The sequence below is a fragment of the Arvicola amphibius genome, chromosome 3 (assembly GCF_903992535.2).
Source record: "Arvicola amphibius chromosome 3, mArvAmp1.2, whole genome shotgun sequence".
Lineage (NCBI taxonomy): Eukaryota > Metazoa > Chordata > Mammalia > Rodentia > Cricetidae > Arvicola > Arvicola amphibius.
The window spans coordinates 189,214,494-189,236,376 of record NC_052049.1 but is presented as its reverse complement, the minus strand read 5'-3'; the positions used below and the strand labels follow the sequence as shown (position 1 = coordinate 189,236,376).

The window sequence follows — 21,883 nt, the reverse complement described above, 5'->3', positions numbered from 1 at the left end:
TTTATGTATCTGGTTGTGTCTTGTGTCCATTAGCAGCAGCTGAAATGTGGTACTAGATATTTGGGACACTTTGGCAATTTTCTTTTGTCAGTTTTCTAGATCAGCACACCATGCTTTATTACCTACCACCATTCAGAAAACCTCTTGAACCTTAGAGTCCTTTGGAATATCCTTGATTTTTTTTCATTTGTTGATTCTCTCTATGTCACATTCTTTCTCCTCCTCCTTTCAATATAGTCCAGTAAGTTTTCTCTGAGTGTCCATGTGGCAATACCCAAGATGGAAAACATTAAGAGAAGTCATTTACTCTTTGATTAAGAATGTGGGCCTTGGTGACATTTCATAGTTCTGGAATCAAAGTAGTCCATGATTAACTAGTCTAGGAAGGCATGTTGTTCTGAAGCATTGCAATGTTAAGTAGAGATGCCCAAGACTGAACCAGCCCAACTCTCCTAAGTAAGAAGAGGCTGCTTTTCTTTTCAGCCACAACCCTTGCCCCCGTGCCTTTTGTACCCCACACTTCACCCACACACTTTGTGGTCTAGAGTAGTTACCCCATCCCTAACATTCAGCCTACTCTTCCTGGATGACTCTTACTCGTCTTCTGATTGTCCTTTGATATAGCCTCCCCCAAGAAGTCTACTCTACTTCTTCAAGGCTTCTTAGAGCACTTCGTACACTGACTCTGAGCCTTCCACTTCCACACCTTTGAGTCTGTGAGCACCATAAGGGTCCATGCTTTATCCTTTGTGAACCACAATGGCACAGAGTAATGCCAGGCTCAGTTGTAAAAATGAGTTTTACGGTATACCATCCAATGGCAAGACTCTTGGACTTCATTCAACAAATATACACAAATTTGCTATAGGTAGATATCAGGGTCCAGTGGCACTTACTAGGATTTCCAGGCTTTTCTGTGTCAGAACAAGGAATTAACCAAGGACATATGGATAGTGGTAGAAAGAAAGACCATTCATTAAGAAAGAGAGAACTTCCAAGGAAGAAAGTATGCCAGAGTTGGGGAAAAAGTCAGGGGCCCAATGGCAATTTTGTCCAAAGAATTGACATGTCTATATCCCAATATCATCAACTTCCTTTGACATATTAATTTATTTAATCCTCACAACTCAGTGATGTTGGTGCTGTCATTATCTGCAGTTCAGAGAAACTGAATTGTCAAAATTATATAAGCACAGAGTCCTGGAGTCTGAGTTTAAACCTTGAGAATTAACTCTAGAGATATGGCATTTGTTGTAGGGAGCGCAGGGCCCTTTGTTTTGTCCTGTTCAGCTACCTTACATCCCAAATAATAACACAGAAACTGTATTCATTTGAACACTGCCTGGCCCATTACCTTTAGCCTCTTATTGGCTAACTGTCGCATCTTTATTTAACCCATTTTTAATAATACGTATCGCCACTTGACTGTGGCTTACCGGCATGAGTCTAACCAGCACCTGTCTTAGGCAGGAGAATCATGGTGTCTTGTCTGTCTCTGCTTTTTTTCTCCCAGAATTTTGTTTTGTCTTTCCTGCCTACCTGAGTTCCGCCCTATCAACTAGGTCAAGGCAGTTTCTTTAATAACCAATGAAAGCAACACAAATACAGAAGGGCCTCCTACACCATTTCCCTTTTTCTGTTTAAACAAAAAGGAAGGCTTTAACATAGTAAAATTACATATAACAGGTATCAAGCAAGAATTACAGTTACAGCTGGGCGGTGGTGGCACACTCCTTTAATCCCAGCACTCGGGAGGCAGAGGCAGGTGGATCTCTGTGAGTTCAAAACCAGCCTGGTCTACAAGAGCTAGCTCCAGGACAGGCTCTAAAGCTGCAGAGAAACCCTGTCTCAAAAAAAAAAAGAATTACAGTTACAATATTTAGATCTATTTTATCTTTTATTATAACAGAAGAAAACTATAACTATCTATTAATTTTTTAACTCCATCAAAGTCTCTAGAAGGATATAATATTACCTAAGTAAACAAGAAGTAAGAAACTTCCAAAACTCTAGAATTGACAGAGACATCTCGCTGCCTGTACAGTCACCCAAAGTTTTTTTGTACCGTTGGGGAATCCATCTTTAGCCTACAGGTCCATAGTATTTAGCAGACATTTTTATGAAGCAGGAAATTTAAAAGACAGTTTAGTCACTTTTTTGTGTCCTGTAGAATGTCTCATAGACTCTTTTATGAAACAGGAACCCCGAAGGATCATCTCACCTTTAGGTAAGTTTAGCAGTCATCTTTCTGTGGGTCCTGCATGTCTAGTTTATGTATCAGTCCAGGCAAGAGCAGTTTCTTGCCCAAATGACTATCAAACTCCATAAGGAGTCTCTTTAATGCCCATCTTCCTCATGAAGTAGCTGGTGCTGCCAGGAGCAGACGTGTCTCATTGTCATGAAAAGCCCTAAGTTATTAAAACATTGTAAATGTCATATTTTATAGTCTTTGAAAGATATGAAGAATGCCTATCTAACTGAAATATATCTATATATTTTAGAAAATATAACATGACTACAAGCTTGACTATTATTGATGATTAACAACCTATATTTTTAATTATACATTACATTTTAAATGAACTACACAATCATAATACCTTAATCAAGAGCATAAATATACATATATATAACAAAATTGACCTTAAATTTATATCACTGAAGCAAAATCCATACCAATGTAAATTATTTATATCTATATTATATTTCCCTTTAAATGTAAAAGAACATTTATAAACAATATTTGGGAATATGGGCAGTAGAGCTAGGAAGGTTATGTCAGTTTTGCTGTGGGATTTTTTTTACTCTCCACATTTGTGTTGAGTTCTTGAGGATATACTGTTTAGAAAGGTCATGGAAAGTATAGACCAGAATAGGCTAAAAGAATAGTTTACCCTAAGGGGTGGAGAGATTGCTCAGCAGTTAAGAGCACTGGCTGTTCTTCCAGAGGACATGGATTCAATTCCCAGACCCACATGGCAGCTAACAACTGTCTGTAACTCCAAGATCTGACACCCTCACACAGATGTACATGCAGGCAAAACACCAGTGCACATAAAATAAAAATAAATAAATTTTTAAAAAGAATAGCTACAGTGTGCTTGGCAAATGATGAGAACAAGCTAAGTTATCTAAGAAGAAGGAACCTCAGTTGAGAAAACGTCTCCATAAAATCTGGAAGTAGGAAGACCTGTAGGACATTTTCTTAATTACTGATTGATGGGAAAAGACTTAGCCCTTTGTGGCTGGTGCCAGCCCTGGGCTGGAATCCTGGGTTCTATAAGAAAGCAGGCTGAGCAAGTCAGAGGAATCAAGCCAGTAAGTAGCACCCCTTAAGACCTCTGCATCAGCTTCTGCCTCCAGGTCCCTACCCTGTTTTAATTCTTGTCTTAACTTTCTTTGGTGATGAATAGCAATGCCAAAGTGTAAGCCTTTCCCTCCCAGCTTGCTTTTGGTCATGGTGTTTCATCACAGCAAGATAACCCTAAGACAGTGTCATTACCTATAATACCAGCATGTCGGAGATAGAGGCAGTGTTAGCAGAGAATACAAGTACTCTTTTGCTGGTTCTTAGTCTTGTAGATAAAAGAACTTAAGGAAACTTGAAAACAATTTTTGGGTTTGAAAGGAAAAACAACACGGCAGGTAACCTGTAGATTTTGGTAGCTTCCGAGAAGATGCCTAAAAGGAAGACAAGAGGTCCTGGTATTTGTGTTAGAGATTAGGAAAACAGGCAACCACAGTAACAGAAATTGGAAAGCAGATGCAGGATAGGTAGAGAACTCTTCAGAGAGCAAGAGCGAGAATGCTCAGAGAGAAGTGAAAAGACGTCAGGGACCCTTTCCTCTTCTTCTCATAAAAGTAGGAAATGGTGTGTTTGCGCTGCATACTGTGCTATACAGAAGTGATTGTAAAAGTTCTTTACCTAACTATCCCTGATACTGAAATTGAGAGCTAAAACTTTCTTAAATCAAACAGCAAATTCAATTGATTGAAATCTGGAGGTTTGAACTCATAAACAACCCAACTGAGAGTCTGGGTATTCTTTCTGTTTATTTATTATTTATTTATTTATTTGTTTGTTTGTTTGTTCATTCACAAAGAATGAAAAACCAGGTGCAGTGTTTCAGGTTCTTCACACTAGAGCCAGTTCTCTTCACCACTGTCCAAAAAGAAGTCGTAGCACCAACCTAACACATTTCGGTAAATTCCGGCATACCATGTGGACTCATCTGGAAACCAGAGACCCCTGTGAATGCAGCAAAAAAGTCAGGCCAAGATGCCATTTCCAGAGCTCTCAGTGCAGCATCGGTACATTTTCTTTGGGGGTCATTTGTGTGAATGTGCAGACGGGGTCTTATTATAGCCCATGCTGGCCTTCAACTTAATATATAACGAGGTTTACCTTAATTTTGGTCTTCCTACCTCTATCTCTGAAGTTCTGGGATTACTGGGAATGTACCAGCACACCTAGAAAACCACACTGCTTTGTGACATTATATCGACATCTGACCTCATTTTGCATGGAATTGCAGTACAAACAGAGCCATGGATCTTGTTGGTGTTGCCTGACTGGACAGTTAAGACAAAAAGATCCCAAGTCCATGTCTAAACATTGTTTTAGAGCTTTGTATTTAAGACTAGAGAAACTGTATCTTGTTCATACTGAAACCAAGCATAATAAAAATTTAATTCCAAAACTTGATCCTACCTAGTAAAGAGGAAGTTGGGAGTCAGGTTAGACAATTTTTTGGAACCTGTATCCATCACAGGGCTGTTGCCGAGCATATGTGAGGCTCTAGCACTGGAAGAAGAAAGCAGGGGAAGCACAAAGCACACAGGCTTGGAAGAGTAACATGGAAAGTGGTGCATACTCAGGTGAGTTCCTTTTCATACATTTTAAACTTATGTTTTCTTCTTTTAGTAGCCTGCACCAGAGGTTCTGAAGTTTGGTGATCATCAGAACCACTTGTCAGTCTAATGAGGCTTGAGAATTCTGAGGCTTGCGTCTGGGATGCAGATTCCTTTCATCTGGGCTTCCCCAAGAATCAGCAATCTGTGATTCTTTCCTTGAACAGAACAAAGATATAATATTTTCCTTGCTGGAAAAAGTGACTCCAAGTTGCTATGCAAATTCTTATTACTTTTTATGACCGGATAACTTAGAACTGTTTCTCAATCTAAATTATCCCATGGAACAAAAACTAAATTCATTCCCTTAGAGTTGAGATAAGTCATGGGGATGGTGAAGAGGAGGCACAACAGAAACAAGGAATTTAATTCATAGAATCTGTTAATATAAAATAATAGCTCATCTTAAAGAATATAGCAGTTTATTGCAAATATGAGTATCCATGACCCAGAACATGGAGTCAAGTTATCTTGAAACACCAGGTGTACTGGGGACAAGGTTACATGATATTTTGGGTTTTGAGACAGAGTCTCAGATAACCCAGACTGACCTGTTGTGTTGCTGAGGATGGCCTTAAGATCTTAATTCTGCCTCTACCTTACGGTTTCTGGGATTACAGGCATATACCAACACATCAAACTTTTACATGAGCTTTTATAGTCACAGAACAAAATAAAGTCATAAATTATGGCCTTGATTATTATATGGCTATGTCCTCGGGTAGGCAACTACAGCGTGACATGGGGATTTCCTATACAGATCTGACTGAGATACTGTGTCCTTAACTTTAGTGCTGGTAGGAGTTGGGATATTACACCAAATACAAAAGCTGATAGAAAAAGTCTATTATAAGAGTACAGATAACTTTGGCTCTTTATTTGCAACATTCCATTTCTCCACAATTACAAAAGGCTAGTAAAATAAGGACAAAGAGTGTACAGTCTCCAATACACAGCAACTTCTTTAGAGAACTTCAGTTCACAGACGCCACTCAGGGAAGCTTAGAATTTGCAACACTTTCCCTTGGAATTCCAAGTTTCTAGTACAGAACAGGACTTCTTCCAATTTTTCCAAGAAAATTGAGTGGTCTTGTTTGTTTGTTTGTTTCCAAATTGTTGAGAACTTGAATTGAGAATGGATGTTAAACTTTGTTAAATACTTTTGTGCATTTAACCACAAAGATGTTGCAGGTTTCATTTCTTTTTTGTTAAATATGATGACCTAAACTGTTTAACATTCAAATACTTATGGAACCTCACATTTCTAGGACAAACACACTTTGTTATGTTATATTACATTTTAAAATACATTCCTGGGGCCATAGAGATGGCCCAGTAGACAAAGGAGCTTGCACCACACCTCAGGACCTGAGTGTATTATTAAACTTAACTTACATTTTGGAAATAATTTTTGTGTTGAGATAGAGATGTAGCTCAGCTGGTAGAACATGTGTCTAGCCTGGACAAAGTTCTGGACTTAGTCTTCAGCACTGCATAAACCTGGCATAGGGCCACAGGCCTTGAATCCTACCAATCTCAAAGAAGAGCCAGGAGGATCAGAAGTTCAAGAGCCTTAGCTATTTAGTGAGTTTAAGACCAATCTCTTTCAAAACATAAAAGAATTTTTGTGTCTATTTTCATGAAGACTATTAATCTGTAGTTTTTATTGTAAATTTTTTGTCTGATTTTGGTATCATGTTTATACTTCCCTCATAAATTTCCAATATTTGTGGAAGGTTCATGTTATTTCTTCCTCAAATATTTGAAAAAATTCCTAACACTAAGTTCTGCCTCCCCTGCAGAGGGCAGCATTTCAGATATCAATTCAGTTCTTTCAAATACCGTTAGTACTTTTACGGTTAAAAAAATACCTTTGAGCAGAATATATAGACAAAATATGGGATTTTTCTATCGTTTTTTTCTTTTGTGATTTATACTCCTCACTTTCCAGTATTTTTTTTTTTTAGTTGCCCCAACCCTGACTATCTGGTTCTTCAAGACAGGAGGAAAAAGATAAGCAATATTCGTACAATGTTGCTTGTACAATGATCTCCAATGGCAACCATTTTCCAGCAAATAATTTAATATCATTTTTTCTTTATGGGTGAATAATAACTATATACCTTAGTTACTGTTCGTTGCTGTGAAAAGAAACCGTGATGGAGACAACTTTTGTAAAACAAAGCGTTTGATTTGGACTTGCTTAATAGTTTTAGAGAGCAAGGCCATGATCATCAGTGTGGAAAGCAGAAAGGCATGGTATTATAGTAATAGCTAAGAGTTTTACACTCTGATTCTCAGGTAGCAAACAGAGAGAGACTGGGCCTGGATTGTACTTCTGAAGACTCAAGTGCTACTCCATTGACACATCAACTCCAATAAGGACACACCTCCTAATTCCTCCCAAACTCTTCCACTAACTGGTGTCTAAGCGTTCAAATATATGAGCCTGCAGGGCCATTCTCTTTCAAACCACAATACTATACAAGCCATATATTTCTTTTCTAGTTCATCAATTAATAGATAACAATTAGCTGATTCTAAATAGTGTTAAAAGAAACATAGGTGCGCAGGTATCTCTGTGCTGTGTGGACTTACAGTTCTTTGAGCATATACTCAGGAAAGGATCACGTGGTAGTCCTACTTTTAGTTTTTGAGGAACCTCTATAATGATTCCATAGTGCCACTTTCCATCTCCGTCAGCGGTGAATAAGGGCACCTTTCCCCACACCCCCACCACCGTCTGTTGTTTTCACAATGATAGGTATTCAGACTGGGGGATGAAATATCAATATGGCTTAAATTTACATTTCTCTGATTCCTAATGATGTTAAATATTCTTTATATGTTTGTGCCATTCATATTTCATCTTTTGAGATGTTTGGATTTTTAGTATTTATTTCTTAAAAGTTCCACATATATATATATATATATACACACACATTAATCTTCTGTCAAATGTATCCCATTCTATAGGCCATCTCTTCCTCTGATTATTTTCTTTGCTATGTAGAAGCTTTATAATTTCATGCAACTACATTTGTCTATTATATTATTTTCTGAGCTACTGGAATCTTTTTCTAAAAGGTCTCCTACAACAAATCTTGAAGTGTTTTCTCTGTTTTCTTCTAATGGTTTCAGAAGTTCAGGACTTACATTAAAGTATTTAATTCACTTTGAAGCATTTTTTATTGGGATCTAGTTTATTTTTTGTTGTTTTTGGGGGGCTCTGGGGTTTTTTTGCTTTGTCCTATGTTGTTGCTGTTGTTGTTGTTGTTGTTGTTGTTGTTGTTGTTGTTGTTGTTGTTGTTTGAGACAGGGTTTCTCTGTAGTTTTGGAGCCTGTCCTGGAACTAGCTCTTGTAGACTAGCTGGCCTCGAACTCAGAGAGCTCTGCCTGCCTCTGCCTCCTGAGTGCTGGGATTAAAGGTGTGCACCTCTACCACCTAGCTTATGTTTCTAAATGTAGATAACCAGTTTTCCCAGCACAATTTGTTGAAAAGACTGACTTTTCTCCAATATATGATTTTCATATTTTTGACAAAAATCTGGTATGTAGTTATAGCTGTGTGGATTCTCTATTTATTCCATTGATCTATATGTCTCTTTTTTGCCCCAACCATGCTGCTTTATTCTGACACAACACACCTTAGTCCCCTAATAATCAATCTATAGGCATGTACTACCATGCCCAGCCTATTTCAACTTTAATATTTGAGAAGTTCAGACTATTTCTCCAATTATTTTCCTCAAAATACAAGAACATAGGAGTTTGAGTTGCAGTCTTAGCTGCTCCAGCTACCTGGTTTTTATAATGCTGAGAAGGTGTTTTCACCAGTCTGGCCTGCGTAGATATATCTTACAGCAAGTTACAGGATCATGGGGAATTGCTATGGTAGATGGGCACAGCAGGTGGTGAGAACATGCTTACCTGACTCGGATAGCTGCTGCTTCAAGCTTTCCACCCTTCTTCTTATATGACCCAGCAGCTTCCACAACATCTCAAAATGAAAATTCCAGCCCTTGCAGTCATTTCTCCAGCCTTCTCATCTCACTGTTTCTCGGAGTACGTTTGGCTCAGTATAGTTTTCTGAGCCGCTTTCCTCCTTGCCTGCTCCAGACACTTGCTCACCTCAATAAGACCTGTGAACTAAACTCTCACCTGAAGAAGCTTTCTTCCCTGAGAGTTAATCCTCTGTGTTACCAAGGATTTGACCTTCCAGAAGTTTTGGCCTTCCAGAATATAACCTCAGTATTGTTTTGCTTTATTTGCCTGTACTCTCACCTTTTCAGGCTGTCCCAAGAAAGAAAAAATTTTCAATGCAAGCCTTTTATCAAGATCTATGCACCTTATGAACAGAAAAATGAGAGAGAATGGAAAAAGCAGAGAGGGGAGTGAGAAGGAGAGGGAAGTCAGACAGACACAACACTCGCGTCGTTTATTGAACAATGACATTGCGTAAATGCTCTCTCGTCCTATACTGAGCAATTGAATGAATGGAAAGGTTTTAAACATTGGCACAAAGGCACAATAGTGGGACCCGCTTTGGTTTCAAGTCTTTCATTCCAGGCCAACTTCTCTTTTCACCTCCATCCACTGTGAGCTTGGGCTGTCTTAGGACTTCACAGCTGCCAATCTACCCGAAGAAGGGCGCTTATGGCAGAATATAAATCAGCACTGTATGTCCTTGGTCAAGAAAATTTTTCTATGGGAAAGAGAAACATTCCATAATGACGATGTAATGCCCAATTCTCGATCTTGTTATAAATAGCTCACCAATGGAATCTGGCCCATGGACCTTACTTTTTTTGTAACACGGCTCCTAATGATCTCTATTCCAACCATATGGATTTAAACCCCACATGTCTATCATTTCAGATGCTGTCAGCAACCCTGCCTCCTGGGTCCAAACGGAGTCCTCTACAATCGTTGATTATGAGTATGATCCTCAGAGTGAACTATGTGAGAGGAAGATCCACTTTGCAAAATTATTCACCGCTGTCTTGTACTCTCTGGTATTACTCCTCAGCCTGATGGGTAACAGCCTGGTTTTCTGGGTCTTGGTGAAGTATGAGAATCTAGAGTCACTCACCAATATTTTCATCCTCAACCTGTGTCTCTCAGATCTTATTTTCTCCTGCCTGCTGCCTGTGTGGATCTCAGCACAATTTCAGAAATGGTTGCTAGGTGACTTTCTCTGCAAGCTCCTCAACCTGATCTTCTCCATCAGCCTCTACAGCAGCATCTTCTTTCTCACCATTATGACCATCCACCGCTACCTGTCTGTAGTGAGCCCCATATCAACTCTGGGCATCCATTCCCTCCGCTGCCGCGTGCTGGTGATCACATCTGTGTGGGCAGTCAGCATCCTGTCCTCCATTCCTGAAGCTATCTTCCACAAGGTGACTGAGTCACAATGTTCTTATTATGAACTTCATGGGTTATTGGCCTCAGTCTACCAGCACAACATCTTCTTCCTCCTCTCCATGGGGATCATCCTGTTCTGTTACATACAGATTCTCAGAACTTTGTTTCGTTCAAAGTCCAGACAGAGGCACCGGACAGTCAGGCTCATCTTCACTGTCGTGGTGGCATACTTCCTCAGCTGGGCTCCTTACAACCTCATCCTCTTCCTAGAGACACTGGATAGAACTAAAATCATGCAGCAGACCTGTAAGAGCAGGCAGCAGCTAGACATGGCTAAGCTCATCAGCCGCAATTTGGCCTTCTCCCACTGCTGCTTCAACCCAGTGCTTTATGTCTTTGTTGGGGTCAAGTTTCGCAGACACCTAAAACGTCTTCTCCAGCAGGTTCGGCTGTGCTGGCAGAAGACATCCAGCCCTGTCCCACCCTCCTACTCCCCTGGTGCATTTACATATGAGGGCCCCTCCTTCTACTGAGAGAAGAAGATGGGCACACAGCACAGAGTGACTAGGGAAGTTCGAGGAAGGCAACGAGAAGTGGGTCAGAAAGGAACGCTGCAGAAGACGCAACAGTGGAGATGCCAGGGGTGTGGAGGAAAGACATGACAGCTGTGGGAAAGTGGCTTCCAGCTGGGCAATCCAAAGCAATACTTCCTGGACTTGGTTCATCATTCATTCTCTCACTTAGACATAGATTGCTTATCCGCGATTGATCAGAAGATCCTAAATATAAGGAATTACAGACAGTGGGAAGGCTCAAACTCTCAGTGTGTGTTAACTGTGCAATGAGGTTGCTGACACATAAGATTGTCCCAACTGATTTTTTTTTTGGTGGTGTCTGGTTCTGTGCTTCTTACAACTTCTGGAGAAAATGTCTTCAGGACAAGAATAATTACATCCTCAAAGAAGTACAGTCACAAGAAGTCTAGACCATAAAATCCCATTAAATTGAAAAAGTTCTGTATTCTGGCAACAGCTGCTAACACACAAACTAGTTTTTAAATAGTTACCCAACAATTGAATACAATATGTGCTATCATCTGCACTAAGTAATTATTTAGACAATGCAAAGATGAATAAGATATTGTTGCTAACTTCCAGGGGACACCAATACATCCATGAAAGTTCGAAAAAAGCAAAGATGACTTAACAAAGGCATGCAAGTTGAAGATTCCACTGTCATTTCATCTCTTCCAGACTGAGAGAAAGCGGACTTCCTACCATCTGGATGATAGTGCCAACATTCCCCTTTTGATCATTCTCCAAAGCTGAATCTTCCTCAAGCACTGCATCCCTTCTCTCTAAGCTGCCAGAGCCACATCCTCTAGATTCTGCCTTTCCAGCATCTCTCCAGCTTATTCTCACGATCACAAGCCCATGACTTCATCTCTACAAGGACCTCTATTCCACAGTGTCTTACTGTTGGTTGCTTTTCCCCCCCTCTATTCCATCTTCCTCCTCCGGAAAACTGCTTGCCTGGGATTTTCCTTTGATTTACAGGTTTTTCTTTGAAACTTTAATAAAATTGTCCTGAAGACTCCTTCTGAGTTATTTCTTAAATTCTTTTATTAATGAAACTAAGAACCCCAAGAGAGAACTTCACCACAGTGACTTCACCACAGTGACCCTTGGGGCAGTTTGGACTATTATGTTTGCCTCCCTGGCCAGAGGTAGAACTTAGATCCTGTTCTTTCAACCAAAAATAAATAAATAAAATTATATAACAGTAGATTTTAAAGAATTAATGAAAAATAAAAATAAAGCCATAAGTAGCTATGCTTTATCAGGAAGAAGCAACTTTCAAGGGGATAGAGAGATGACTCAGCAGTTAAAAGTACTGGTTACTCTTCCAGGGGATCCAGGTTCAGTCCCCAGAACACACATGGTGGCTCACAACCATTTTTAATCCCCAGTTCGAGTGTTGGATAATTTTTTGTATGCTACATGAAGATGCATTTCTGTCCTTCCTGCTGCACCTTCTGATTGGTTTAATAAAGAATTAAATGACCAATAGCTAGGCAGAAGAGAATAGGAGGGACTTCCAGGGAGAGAAAGAAACTCTGGGAAAGAGTCTGAGGGGGATTCTCCGGCAGACCCAGAGGAAGTAGGGCATATGGTGCTGAGGAGAGCTTAAGGGGCTACATAACAGAACCTAGATTAAGATAAATGGGTTAATTTACATTTTAAGAGCTAGTTAGGAACAAGCCTAAGCTAAAGCCTGAAAAGTGTCTCCACCCTGATAAGCCTCTGAGTCAGCAATCCAAATCAGACCAAATCAAACTAAATTAGAAAAAATCCAAGTTTAATGAGTAAAACGAGTCTGGATGAATTTCCAGCTCCCCCAGAGAGAGGATATGGGGAAGAGAGACCAAAACCCATGTCTCTGTTTTCTGGGGGGCAGTTTAAATACCCTGTGGGAGCGGTCATGAGCATCTCTAGAGGAGGAGTCATGCTTTGTGGGCTTTCTGAGATGAGGCAGGGTCTGGGGAGAGAGAGGTGGAGGATGGGGATTGAAGTGGAGTATAGTGGCATTTCATTTGTATTTCAATAAATAAAACTTGCCTGAGGGTCAGAAAAGTAAACACAGCCACACTAGCCAATTTTACAGACCAGGCAGCAATAACACACACCTTTAATCCCAGTAGCCACACTAGCTTGCCCTAGAAACCAGGCAAAAGTGGTACACACCTTTTATCTCAGAACTAGAGAGAATTATATGATGAGAGGAGACAACTCTCAGTCTCATTCTGATATTCCTGGAGGCAGGATTGCCATTTTGGACCAATGTCGAGGTAAGAGCCAGTCGCTAGCCGCTTTGTTTTTCTGGTCTTCAGATTGAACCCCAGTTTCTGTCTCTAAGTTTTTATTAATGGTGCTTCAGTGCAGCTTCCACTGGAACCTTACAGGCTCATTGGGTGTGGGGACACCAGTTCATGTCTGGCTGCTTCCTGTGGGCATGCGATTATGTGGAGAGGGGGAGTTCGGAGTCGGTGGGCCCACACTCAGCAGGTGTGGGTGGAGAAACATCTGTTTAACGGCCCTTTTGCAGACCTCAGGCATTTTTCTTGAGGAAGCAGAAAAGGCAAGGGTTAGGAATTTTCCTAACGCGAGCTCTCTGCAGACACAAAAATCCCAATCAAGCCAAATCACACAAGCAAAATTAAAAGGTATCCAGGTTTAATGAGATTCCTGCGCTCTGCCAGCAAAGGCGACTTAAATATACTGGGGGAGTGGTCAAGGTTTGGCAGATTTCCTTGCCCCTCCTCAGGGGAGGAGTCAACGTTTGGCAGGCACAGGGGCGGGGCCTCCAAAGATGGAGGCCAGAGACCAGGATATACAGCAAGTTGCTAGGAAAAAAAATAGATTATTAACAAGGGCAAGCTTTCATAATTAATAAAAAATGTCCATGTCATTATTTGGGAGCTGATGGTTCAAAAAAAGACCAGTTATACTCTAGAGGAATCCATTGCCTTCTTCTATCCTCCTTTCCTTTGTAGATAAAGCTGAGCATTTTGTGTATCTGACAATGTCTTGGGCAGAAATGAATCAGGAACCTTCAACTCCATCCTAGTTTAGAGCTCTGTTCATAGCCAAGCGAATTTGCTGCTCTTACCTCTCTGAGCTCAGTCTCCACTTTGAAGTTCAGAAATGAATCCTACCTATACCACAGAGCTATGCTGAGTTTTAAACACAATGCTGTATACGTTTTTGGTGAAGGCATTACATATTAGGTTCTTAATATATACAGTCATCTGCTGCACAATATTTTTGTCAATGTTGGATATGTGATTGTGAACCCTTAAGACTAAATTGTCTAGTGATGTCATAGTCATCTTAATTTGTGTAACTATACTCCAGATGAATTGCCTAACTATGAAATTCTCAAAATGCATCATTACCCTTATAAAACATACCACTGTTCAAGGCCTGCCTTCCTCTTCTTTGTAAACTTATTTAGTTTCTAAGTTTTAAGCAAGGGTGCTTAAAAATCTCTCTCATCCTTAACATGCCAAAGCTGTTCAGACTATGGTTGGAGCAAGTTTTTCTTTGTTCACTAGCCTGGTAATTCTTTGTTTCCATTGTCATCTCCTCCCACTTCTCCCCTTTTTTGGTTCTTTGTTAACAGAAAAGGGAATCATTTCTGTCAGGAGGCTCCTTTTTACTCCCATCCACAACCTGCCTACGCCATCAAGTTAGTTATGTTATCTCAAATACATCTCATGTAAAACATGACAATAACTAAGAAATCTTTGTCCACTGGGCAGTGGTGGCACATGCCTTTAATTCCAGCACCTGAGATAGCAGAAGCTGGCGATCTCAGTGAGTCTGAGGCCAGCCTGATCTACAAATCAAATTCCAGGACAGGCAGGAATGTTCTTGAAAAACCTGTGTGAATCTATCATGAAAACCTGAACCACTGAGGTCTGGCAGATGCCACTAGTTCGTTGAGTTCTGTGAGGCAGACAGGAATTTCTAGCTAAAATGGCAAGAAGTAGGCAGAGGGGGGGGCTGGCCAGCCAGAGCTAAGGAGCAGAACCTAACTTCAGGCTGACATCTTCTGTGCTCTCCCTTTTCTTTAGCATGTTCATTGATACTGGTCTTGGAATGCAGCGTTCCATTGCATCAGGCTTCAGGGTGCATTTCGATAAAATTGAGGAAGCTAAGCATGGTAGGTAGTTCAATAGCACATAATTTCAAACACTGGTTTTACGTCTCTGTTAATTAGAAGAATCAAAATCTGAGAATTTAGGTTCAGCGATTCGTAGTGGGTTCATTTTCTTAGTTCAATAAGTAAAAATTAATAGCACAAAAATGTTAATGCGCTATTTTTACATTGTTTGGGAAATTTTTGAATCAGGTACATTATTTTATGTGTATCGCTCACACACAGTTCAAAGCCAATCAGCCATATTACAAGTGCTTAACAACAGTAGCCAACAACTCTAGCTCAGGAGCCCAGACAGACAACTTCAGTCCCTGTTCCGGGAATGCAAAGCTCGTTCGGGCTACCCCAAAGGGACGCCATCTCGTGGAGCATGCTGGGAGTCGTAGTAGGAGTCCACGGGCCCGTGACACCCGATGGAAGTTGTAGGCCATCCGTGGAGCATGCCGGGAGTCGTAGTCCGCGCGCGCTCTCGGTGTTCTGTGCGCTTCATGGCCGCTGGCACTACGCTGTCCTACTCTTTCGCTCGGCCCTAGAAAGTTTCGTTTCTGCCCGGCGGTGGACCCACGAGCGTGTAAGTGCCGCGGGCGGCCGGAGAGACTTCGGGTACACTGGGGCCGCTCTGGACCCCGGCTCGGAGGCTTCTCGGGGGCGTGGGTAGTCACCTGTTGCCGAGGCTGTCCCCTCCCACCCAGGGCGTCCGTCGCCTCGGGAGAACCTCTGGTCAGAGGACCTGGTTTTAGTACCCGGGCTGTCTGTGGGGTCGGCTAAAAAAAGACCTTCAACACTGTTCCAAGACCTGAACCAGCAGAGGGGCCACCCTGCCAAGCCAGTACCCCCAAACCCCTGGCTTAGGAGCTAAAGCCTAGAGTTCTCGCGGGCATTGGGGCTTAGCCTTCAGGAAGCCAACTCCTCCTCTTTGCAAGACTGCTGATGTCCCTTCGCTGCAGGAAGGACAGTTTGTTCCTTTCAGTGTCCTCGCTGAACCTACTACCCACTGCCCTTGTGCTCAGGTACAGGATCTCAAGGTAGCTCTGCCGTGAAGTTTCTGGAAACACCTGTAGGACAACTTTAGTGTATCTTGTGTGGTAGCACCAGGCTGCGAGAGCTTGTCCTGTTGGCACCCAGGCTAGGGATGAGGGTGGGGGCAGGGCGATATCCTATTTTTATAAAACAGTAGAACATGTGGTAACACTGAAGCCACATAGCTTCCTATTAATGCACTTAACGATTCCTTGTGTCACTGTTAGTGTTTCCACTGCTGTCTCTCCTCAGAAAACCAGCACTTGTTGATATTGCCTATGTTGATCAGAGTCTTTCTGGCCCTCTGCTTGTCTGACTTACCGTGGCAGTTTTCTTTCCAGAGAAATAGGTCAGGGCTTTTAGAGGCAGAGGATGAAGGGCTTAATCTACTTACAAGCCTCTCTCAGCAACGGGCCTTGTGGTCTGAAGCAAGGTTAATTCCTCTGCCATCTGCCTGCTGCTGCTGGATGCAGGGGAAGGATGTTGAGCCAACAGGTTTGTGTCTTTAGTGTTGTAACCTTCTGGATCGAATTGCTGCCCCCTGACCCTCTGGCTCTTTGACAGCCAGTTCTGTGTTGAAATGCAGAATAGTAGTTATGGGTCGGGATTGTTAGCATCCTGGAAATCAGCACAGTGCTGACTTTTGGCCTCCTTTTTCTAAAAGGATCTGAAAAGACTATTGCTTTAGGAAGTACAGTTTATCTGCTATTGTTTAGTGTTCATCTTTGTATATACCACTTCATTTATTTAGAAAATTATTTATTTTATAAGAAAATAGGTAACGTATACAGTCCATATGTGTGTCATCCATATATATGTGTGTGTGTGTGTGTGTGTGTATCTATATGTTCTTAATATTTTACTTTATTTTTGTAGTTGCTTTAGAATTTGGAAATGGTCTCAGGCTCTTTTGCCCCTTAACGGCAGGGGCTAGAATACCAAAATGGCTAAGAGCCAAGTGTTTAGCCCAGTTCTTTAGGGTGAGATAAAAGACACCACTTGTAATAGCAAGATCATCAATAACATCTGGTGGCCATGACCTATGTTGGACCTTGAGACTGGAGGCCTGCTGCCATCAGAACACAGAGTACTCAAGAAATGTCAGCCCATAGTCCTGGCTTCCCTTGCTTTACAGGGGAGGGTTGGATGATACGTCATCTCTCTGATTTCTGGAGATTCCAAAAGCAAGATATTGATAACTCAACAACTGGAATGTATCAACATGAGCTAGAGGAAGTGTATTGACTAACTATGATCTCATGGTGGAAAACACTGGTAGAGTTCAAGAATTCAGAGTCACATTCACTGCAAGTATCCCCTGGCAGCAGAAAGGGTCATATCTAGGGTTTGTACTTTCATAGGTACCTAGCAGAGGTACCTATAAGCAGAGGACAGTTGTCTGTGTTCATGTTGGCATCTGATCACCTATGTGGCTATTAGGTTCCTGCTTCTCTCAAGTAGCATTTGAACCTCAATTTGAGCAGTCCTGTAGGGTAAAAATTAGGATGTTTCTGTGGGTCTACACATGGAAAAATACTGTCTACTTTCTAGTTACTTTTTGATGAGTCACTAGAATTAACTGAAGTGTCTACATCATCCTAAGAACATGGCTCATCCAACTCTCATTCCCCAACATGGGAGCCACTTAACCTGGTGCTTGTAGTGGCCACCAGTGGTCCTTATTGTTCATGAGGCTCTCGGACATTTGAACAGCACCAAGGGTCCATTTTCATTTGGTTCAGATCGTAGTGGTAAGGATGAGGATATATGCACACTGTGGTCAGAGGAAAAGCATAGAATCTGTGGTTTCATTACTAATACTGTGGCCTAGTGGTTGGTTTCAGTACCTGTGGGCTGGCCTACCCAACCAGTAGCCTGAGGTACTGCACCTTTGGCCTGAGAAGGACATCTCGTTCGGGGATTTCTTAGCATCCAAAAACCTTGACCCAAAAGAGCCGTCCAAGCAAACTTTTCATATGCTTGAAGCTAGGCCAAGAGCAGAATTCCCAAAGAGATTCAGTGTAGTCTGTACAGTTGAAACTAGTGATGGTCAGTTGAAATAAAACTGTAAAGAATTTGCTGAGGCTGAAGCAATAGCCCTGGATGGGTTTTAGTTTTGATTTTTTGAGACAGGATTTTTCTATGTAACAGCATTAGCTGTCCTGGAACTTGCTTTATAGACCAGGTTGGCCTTGAACTCACAGAGATCCTCCTGCTTCAGCCTCCCAAGTGCTGGGATCAAAGGCATATGCTACCCCACCAATTAGCACTGGATTTTTTTTTTCCAGGGTTACGGTTTTTCCAGGTCAGGAACATAGAGAAGATGCTTTAAATCTTAGCCAAAGTTAGCCATTGTAAACATCTATTCTCTCCCTTTCTACCTTCTCCAAACATAGCAATTCTTAATCTTCATGAAAAAGAAGATAAAGGTTACCCCCCACTACATCTGAAAAACAAGATACAAAGTGGTCAGATAACTTCAAGTGAGCTAAATGTACATTGAGTCTCATCTAATCATGCCATGATCCTCATCACATTATTTGTTAAATAATAAAGTTCACATAAACAGTCTAAAAGTCTGAACAGGGTACAAATGAACAGAACTCACCTACGCCTGATAAGGGAAAGTGTTATGTCAATTGCCCCTTGTTCAAGCTTCAGCCACCCTTGGGTCTTGGTTTTATTCTTTTCCTGTCATATCCCAGAGACACACCAGAACCTAGACTCCAGATACCACCCCACCCCAGTCTGCCTAGTGGATATTGTTAGATCCACATATCTGGGAATGGAAAATGACTCTGGGGATGTGTTGCCTGTTAGGCTACCACAACAAAATGCCACAAATTAGGCTTAAACAACAAGAACTTATTTTGCTACAACTCTGGGGTCCTAGGTAAAGACTTGAGTGGTCCTGAGGCCTCTTTTCATTTGCATCTGGCCACTTTCTCACTATACTCACATATCTGTAGTGTTTTATGTGTTCGTAGTTCCCCTTACAAAAAACACAGATCAAATTAGATCAAGACCTATCATCAAAACTTCATTTAATTGCAGATATTTTTCTTCTAAAGATCCTGTCTTCAAATATAATCATGTTCATCCTAAAACCAGGTAGTAGACACAACACTGCCCCTAACAAGAAGGTTAGGTTACTGGGGACCAGTAGTGGGTGTACTAATTATTGTTCTGGATCAAGGACTGATTTCTGAGGAAGACTTTTTAGAGAACAAACTGTGATACACACTTCTTTCTGTTCAAAGTAAGTCCAGAAAGACTAGAGGATTTGGTTGGGGGAAGGTTTAGGAAGCATTAGGCAGAGCTCAGTCTTCATAAAGGGCACAGAGCATTGAAACCTGGTGCTAGACTAGCCTTGACTCTGGGTAGTTCAGGCCAACACAGCTAAGATTAGTGGACAGTCCTGTCACCCCAGAAAATGGGACCATATGTCTCAGACTGAGATGTGAACTACAGGTCTTACAGAAATCCCCTAAGCACTCAGAACATTGTGGGTCTTTATACAGGCTAGGGTAGAGGACATACTCCTAGTCCATCCCTGAATTATGTTATTCCACTCATTCTTGGAATAGTAGTTCTGTAAGAGTCTCGCAATAAGGACAATATAATCTCCACAATTACATGGTGGGTTTTTTTATGCACATAATTTGTGCTCAACAAGAAAACATTTTAAAATTGAAGTAGAACTTTTTCCTGGTTTTTATTTTATTTTGAGATTACAATATAATTACAACATTTTTCCTTCCCCTTTCCTCCCTCCAAACTCTCTCCTGTACACCTCTTTGCTGTCTTTCAAATTTATTACCTCTTCTTTCATTGATTGTTGTTACGTGACATATGTTCCTAAATATAACCTGCTCAGTCTGAATGACATTACTCATATGAACGTTTTTAGGCCTGACCATTTGGTATTAAATAACCACTTGGTATGTTCTTCCCTGGGAAAGACTGTTTTCCCCATTCTTAGCATTCTCTAATTGCCTGTAGTATGTACAATTGAGGCCTCATGGGCTTTCCCATGTCCACTTTGACATGTTCTTTGTCGTTGTCCTTTTTCAGATCACATGTAAGCAGTCATGTTGGTGAAACTTGGTGTAGCTTCTACATCGCTAGGAGACACAGTCCCAAATCCCCTGCCTCTTACAATGTATCCTGAGCCTTATGTTCAAGAGTTGTTTTGTAGATGTAGCCATTGGAACTGGGCTCCAGAACTTTGCGTTTAAATTGGTTGTAGTTTTCTCTAGTGGTCTCCATCTGTTGTAAAAATTTCCTGATGAGGGATCAAGATTACGCTTATCCATTGTATAAGGACAAATGTCTAGATTGTTTCCACTATTTGAAATACTATTATTTACTTTCTGGCATATTTTAATTCCCCAAGGTTTTGTTTGGTTTATGTACTGAAGATCTATATTGTCTCATTCATTTGGCAAGTAACTTACTGAGAATTCTTCATATACCTGAACTATACTAGGAACTGGGGAACTATGAACAATGGAGTTATAGGACAGGTAGGAAGAATAATGATTAACAAGTAAAGTACTGTAATATAAATAGTACAAAGAGCTATAGAAGAAGAATGAGACTCTGCAACAAAGGCTTAGAATAGGGAGCACTGGACAGTTTGTTTTCATCAAAGTATTTATCAGGCCTCAAATGTTTTTTCTCATTTATAAGATATGGAGACATGTCTGTTTTTTCCGTTGTGCTAAATTCCTAAAAGCCAAGATTCCTCACCCACCACTGTTGTTCACAGTTGCAACTCCTCCTCCCGAATGAGACCTTCTTCCTTAATAATTGTGCCAGCACCGAGATTACCTGAGCCTCCTCAAGGCCATGCCTAGTGGCTGCTGTCGTTTGCACAGGTGTTTGGACCCACATCCCTTACTTGACAGAGCTGTTTGGGAAGGTGGTGGAATCTCACTGGAGGAAGTAGATCACCATTTCCTGTTCACTCTGCTTTCTAAATGCTGGCCAGCCAGCCTTCAGGTCATCTTGCCTTGCCTTTCTTGCTATGATAGAATATGCCTGCTTCAATTGTAATCCAGATCCAGTGCCCCCTTAAGTTGATTTTGTCAAGTGTCTTCTGCTAGCAATGAGGAAAGTAACTGTGAGGGACAGTGTCGTATATTGTCAAAGACTCAGTTCTTAAATTGCAGTCCTCTACACTGACCCTTTGGCATTCTGGTCGAGCAAAGACCCTGGAGGTGGTGTGTTTGCCATCTGCCTTTCCCTCACCTTGGTGACATGTATCTTAATAGGGGCCAGTCCATTGTTCATTGTTGACGTATTCTGGGAACTACTCATCCTTACTTCCTAGTTGTTTTCTCTGGGCTTTCCAGCAGTGGAACTATGGCTCTGGCCCCAAGGACAGACATGTAGCCTTTTCCTTGGAGCCACTGTCTGTTTTCTTTAAAAGACATCTAGAGGGACTAGAAGATGGCTCAGCAGGTAAGAATACTGGCTGCTCTTTCAAAGTACCCAGTTTCAGTTCCCAGCATCCACATGGCAGCTCACAGCTGTCTGTAACTCCAATTCCAGGGGATCTGACACCCTCCTAAAGAAACACCAATGCAATAAAAATATCAAGTCCAAGGCAACTGTCCTGGGCTCAGATCTTTCTGACCCTGTTCTGAATCCATGGGCCAGATTGTGGCTGGTTTGTTTGTGCGTTAGGGAAATGACTAAGGAACTCCTTATAATTGAGAGGGAGGGGCCAAGAGAAGAGTCAAGAAACAATGGCAGCGTCGTAAATCCTCATTCCCTATAAAAAATGATTGCAAGAGGGAGGGTTCAGAAAAGGTGTTTCAGGCATGCAGCTAGGAAAGCTTTAATTATAGGTCCAAGG

At 41.4% G+C, this 21,883-nt stretch overlaps 2 protein-coding genes across 5 annotated transcripts in view; both read left to right on the top strand.

The window, feature by feature from the left end:
* Positions 1 to 4,794: 4,794 nt before the first annotated feature.
* On the top strand, positions 4,795 to 10,831 carry Xcr1 (X-C motif chemokine receptor 1). Its single transcript, XM_038324511.1, has 2 exons — positions 4,795 to 4,878; positions 9,790 to 10,831. The coding sequence occupies exons 1-2, from the start codon at positions 4,857 to 4,859 to the stop codon at positions 10,809 to 10,811; spliced, it is 1,044 nt and encodes a 347-aa protein (XP_038180439.1). The 5' UTR covers positions 4,795 to 4,856; the 3' UTR covers positions 10,812 to 10,831.
* Positions 10,832 to 15,427: 4,596 nt separating this feature from the next.
* The window catches only part of Fyco1 (FYVE and coiled-coil domain autophagy adaptor 1), a 66,515-nt gene continuing 60,059 nt past the window's right edge, over positions 15,428 to 21,883 (top strand). For 2 of the 4 annotated variants that reach the window (XM_038321468.1, XM_038321466.1), the window contains exon 1: positions 15,428 to 15,571. The gene's annotated coding sequence lies outside the window, so the exon portion shown is untranslated. Of the gene's footprint in view, positions 15,572 to 15,899; positions 16,011 to 21,883 lie in introns of those variants that run through there. The other 2 variants (XM_038321469.1, XM_038321467.1) reach the window with 1 other exon arrangement.

Excerpts from the sequence above, each read along its gene's own strand:
- Xcr1 (XM_038324511.1), top strand. The coding sequence starts at position 4,857 with ATGGAAAGTGGTGCATACTCAG. Across the intron at positions 4,879-9,789 it reads GGAAAGTGGTGCATACTCAG|ATGCTGTCAGCAACCCTGCC; the intron begins GTGAGTTCCTTT and ends CTATCATTTCAG.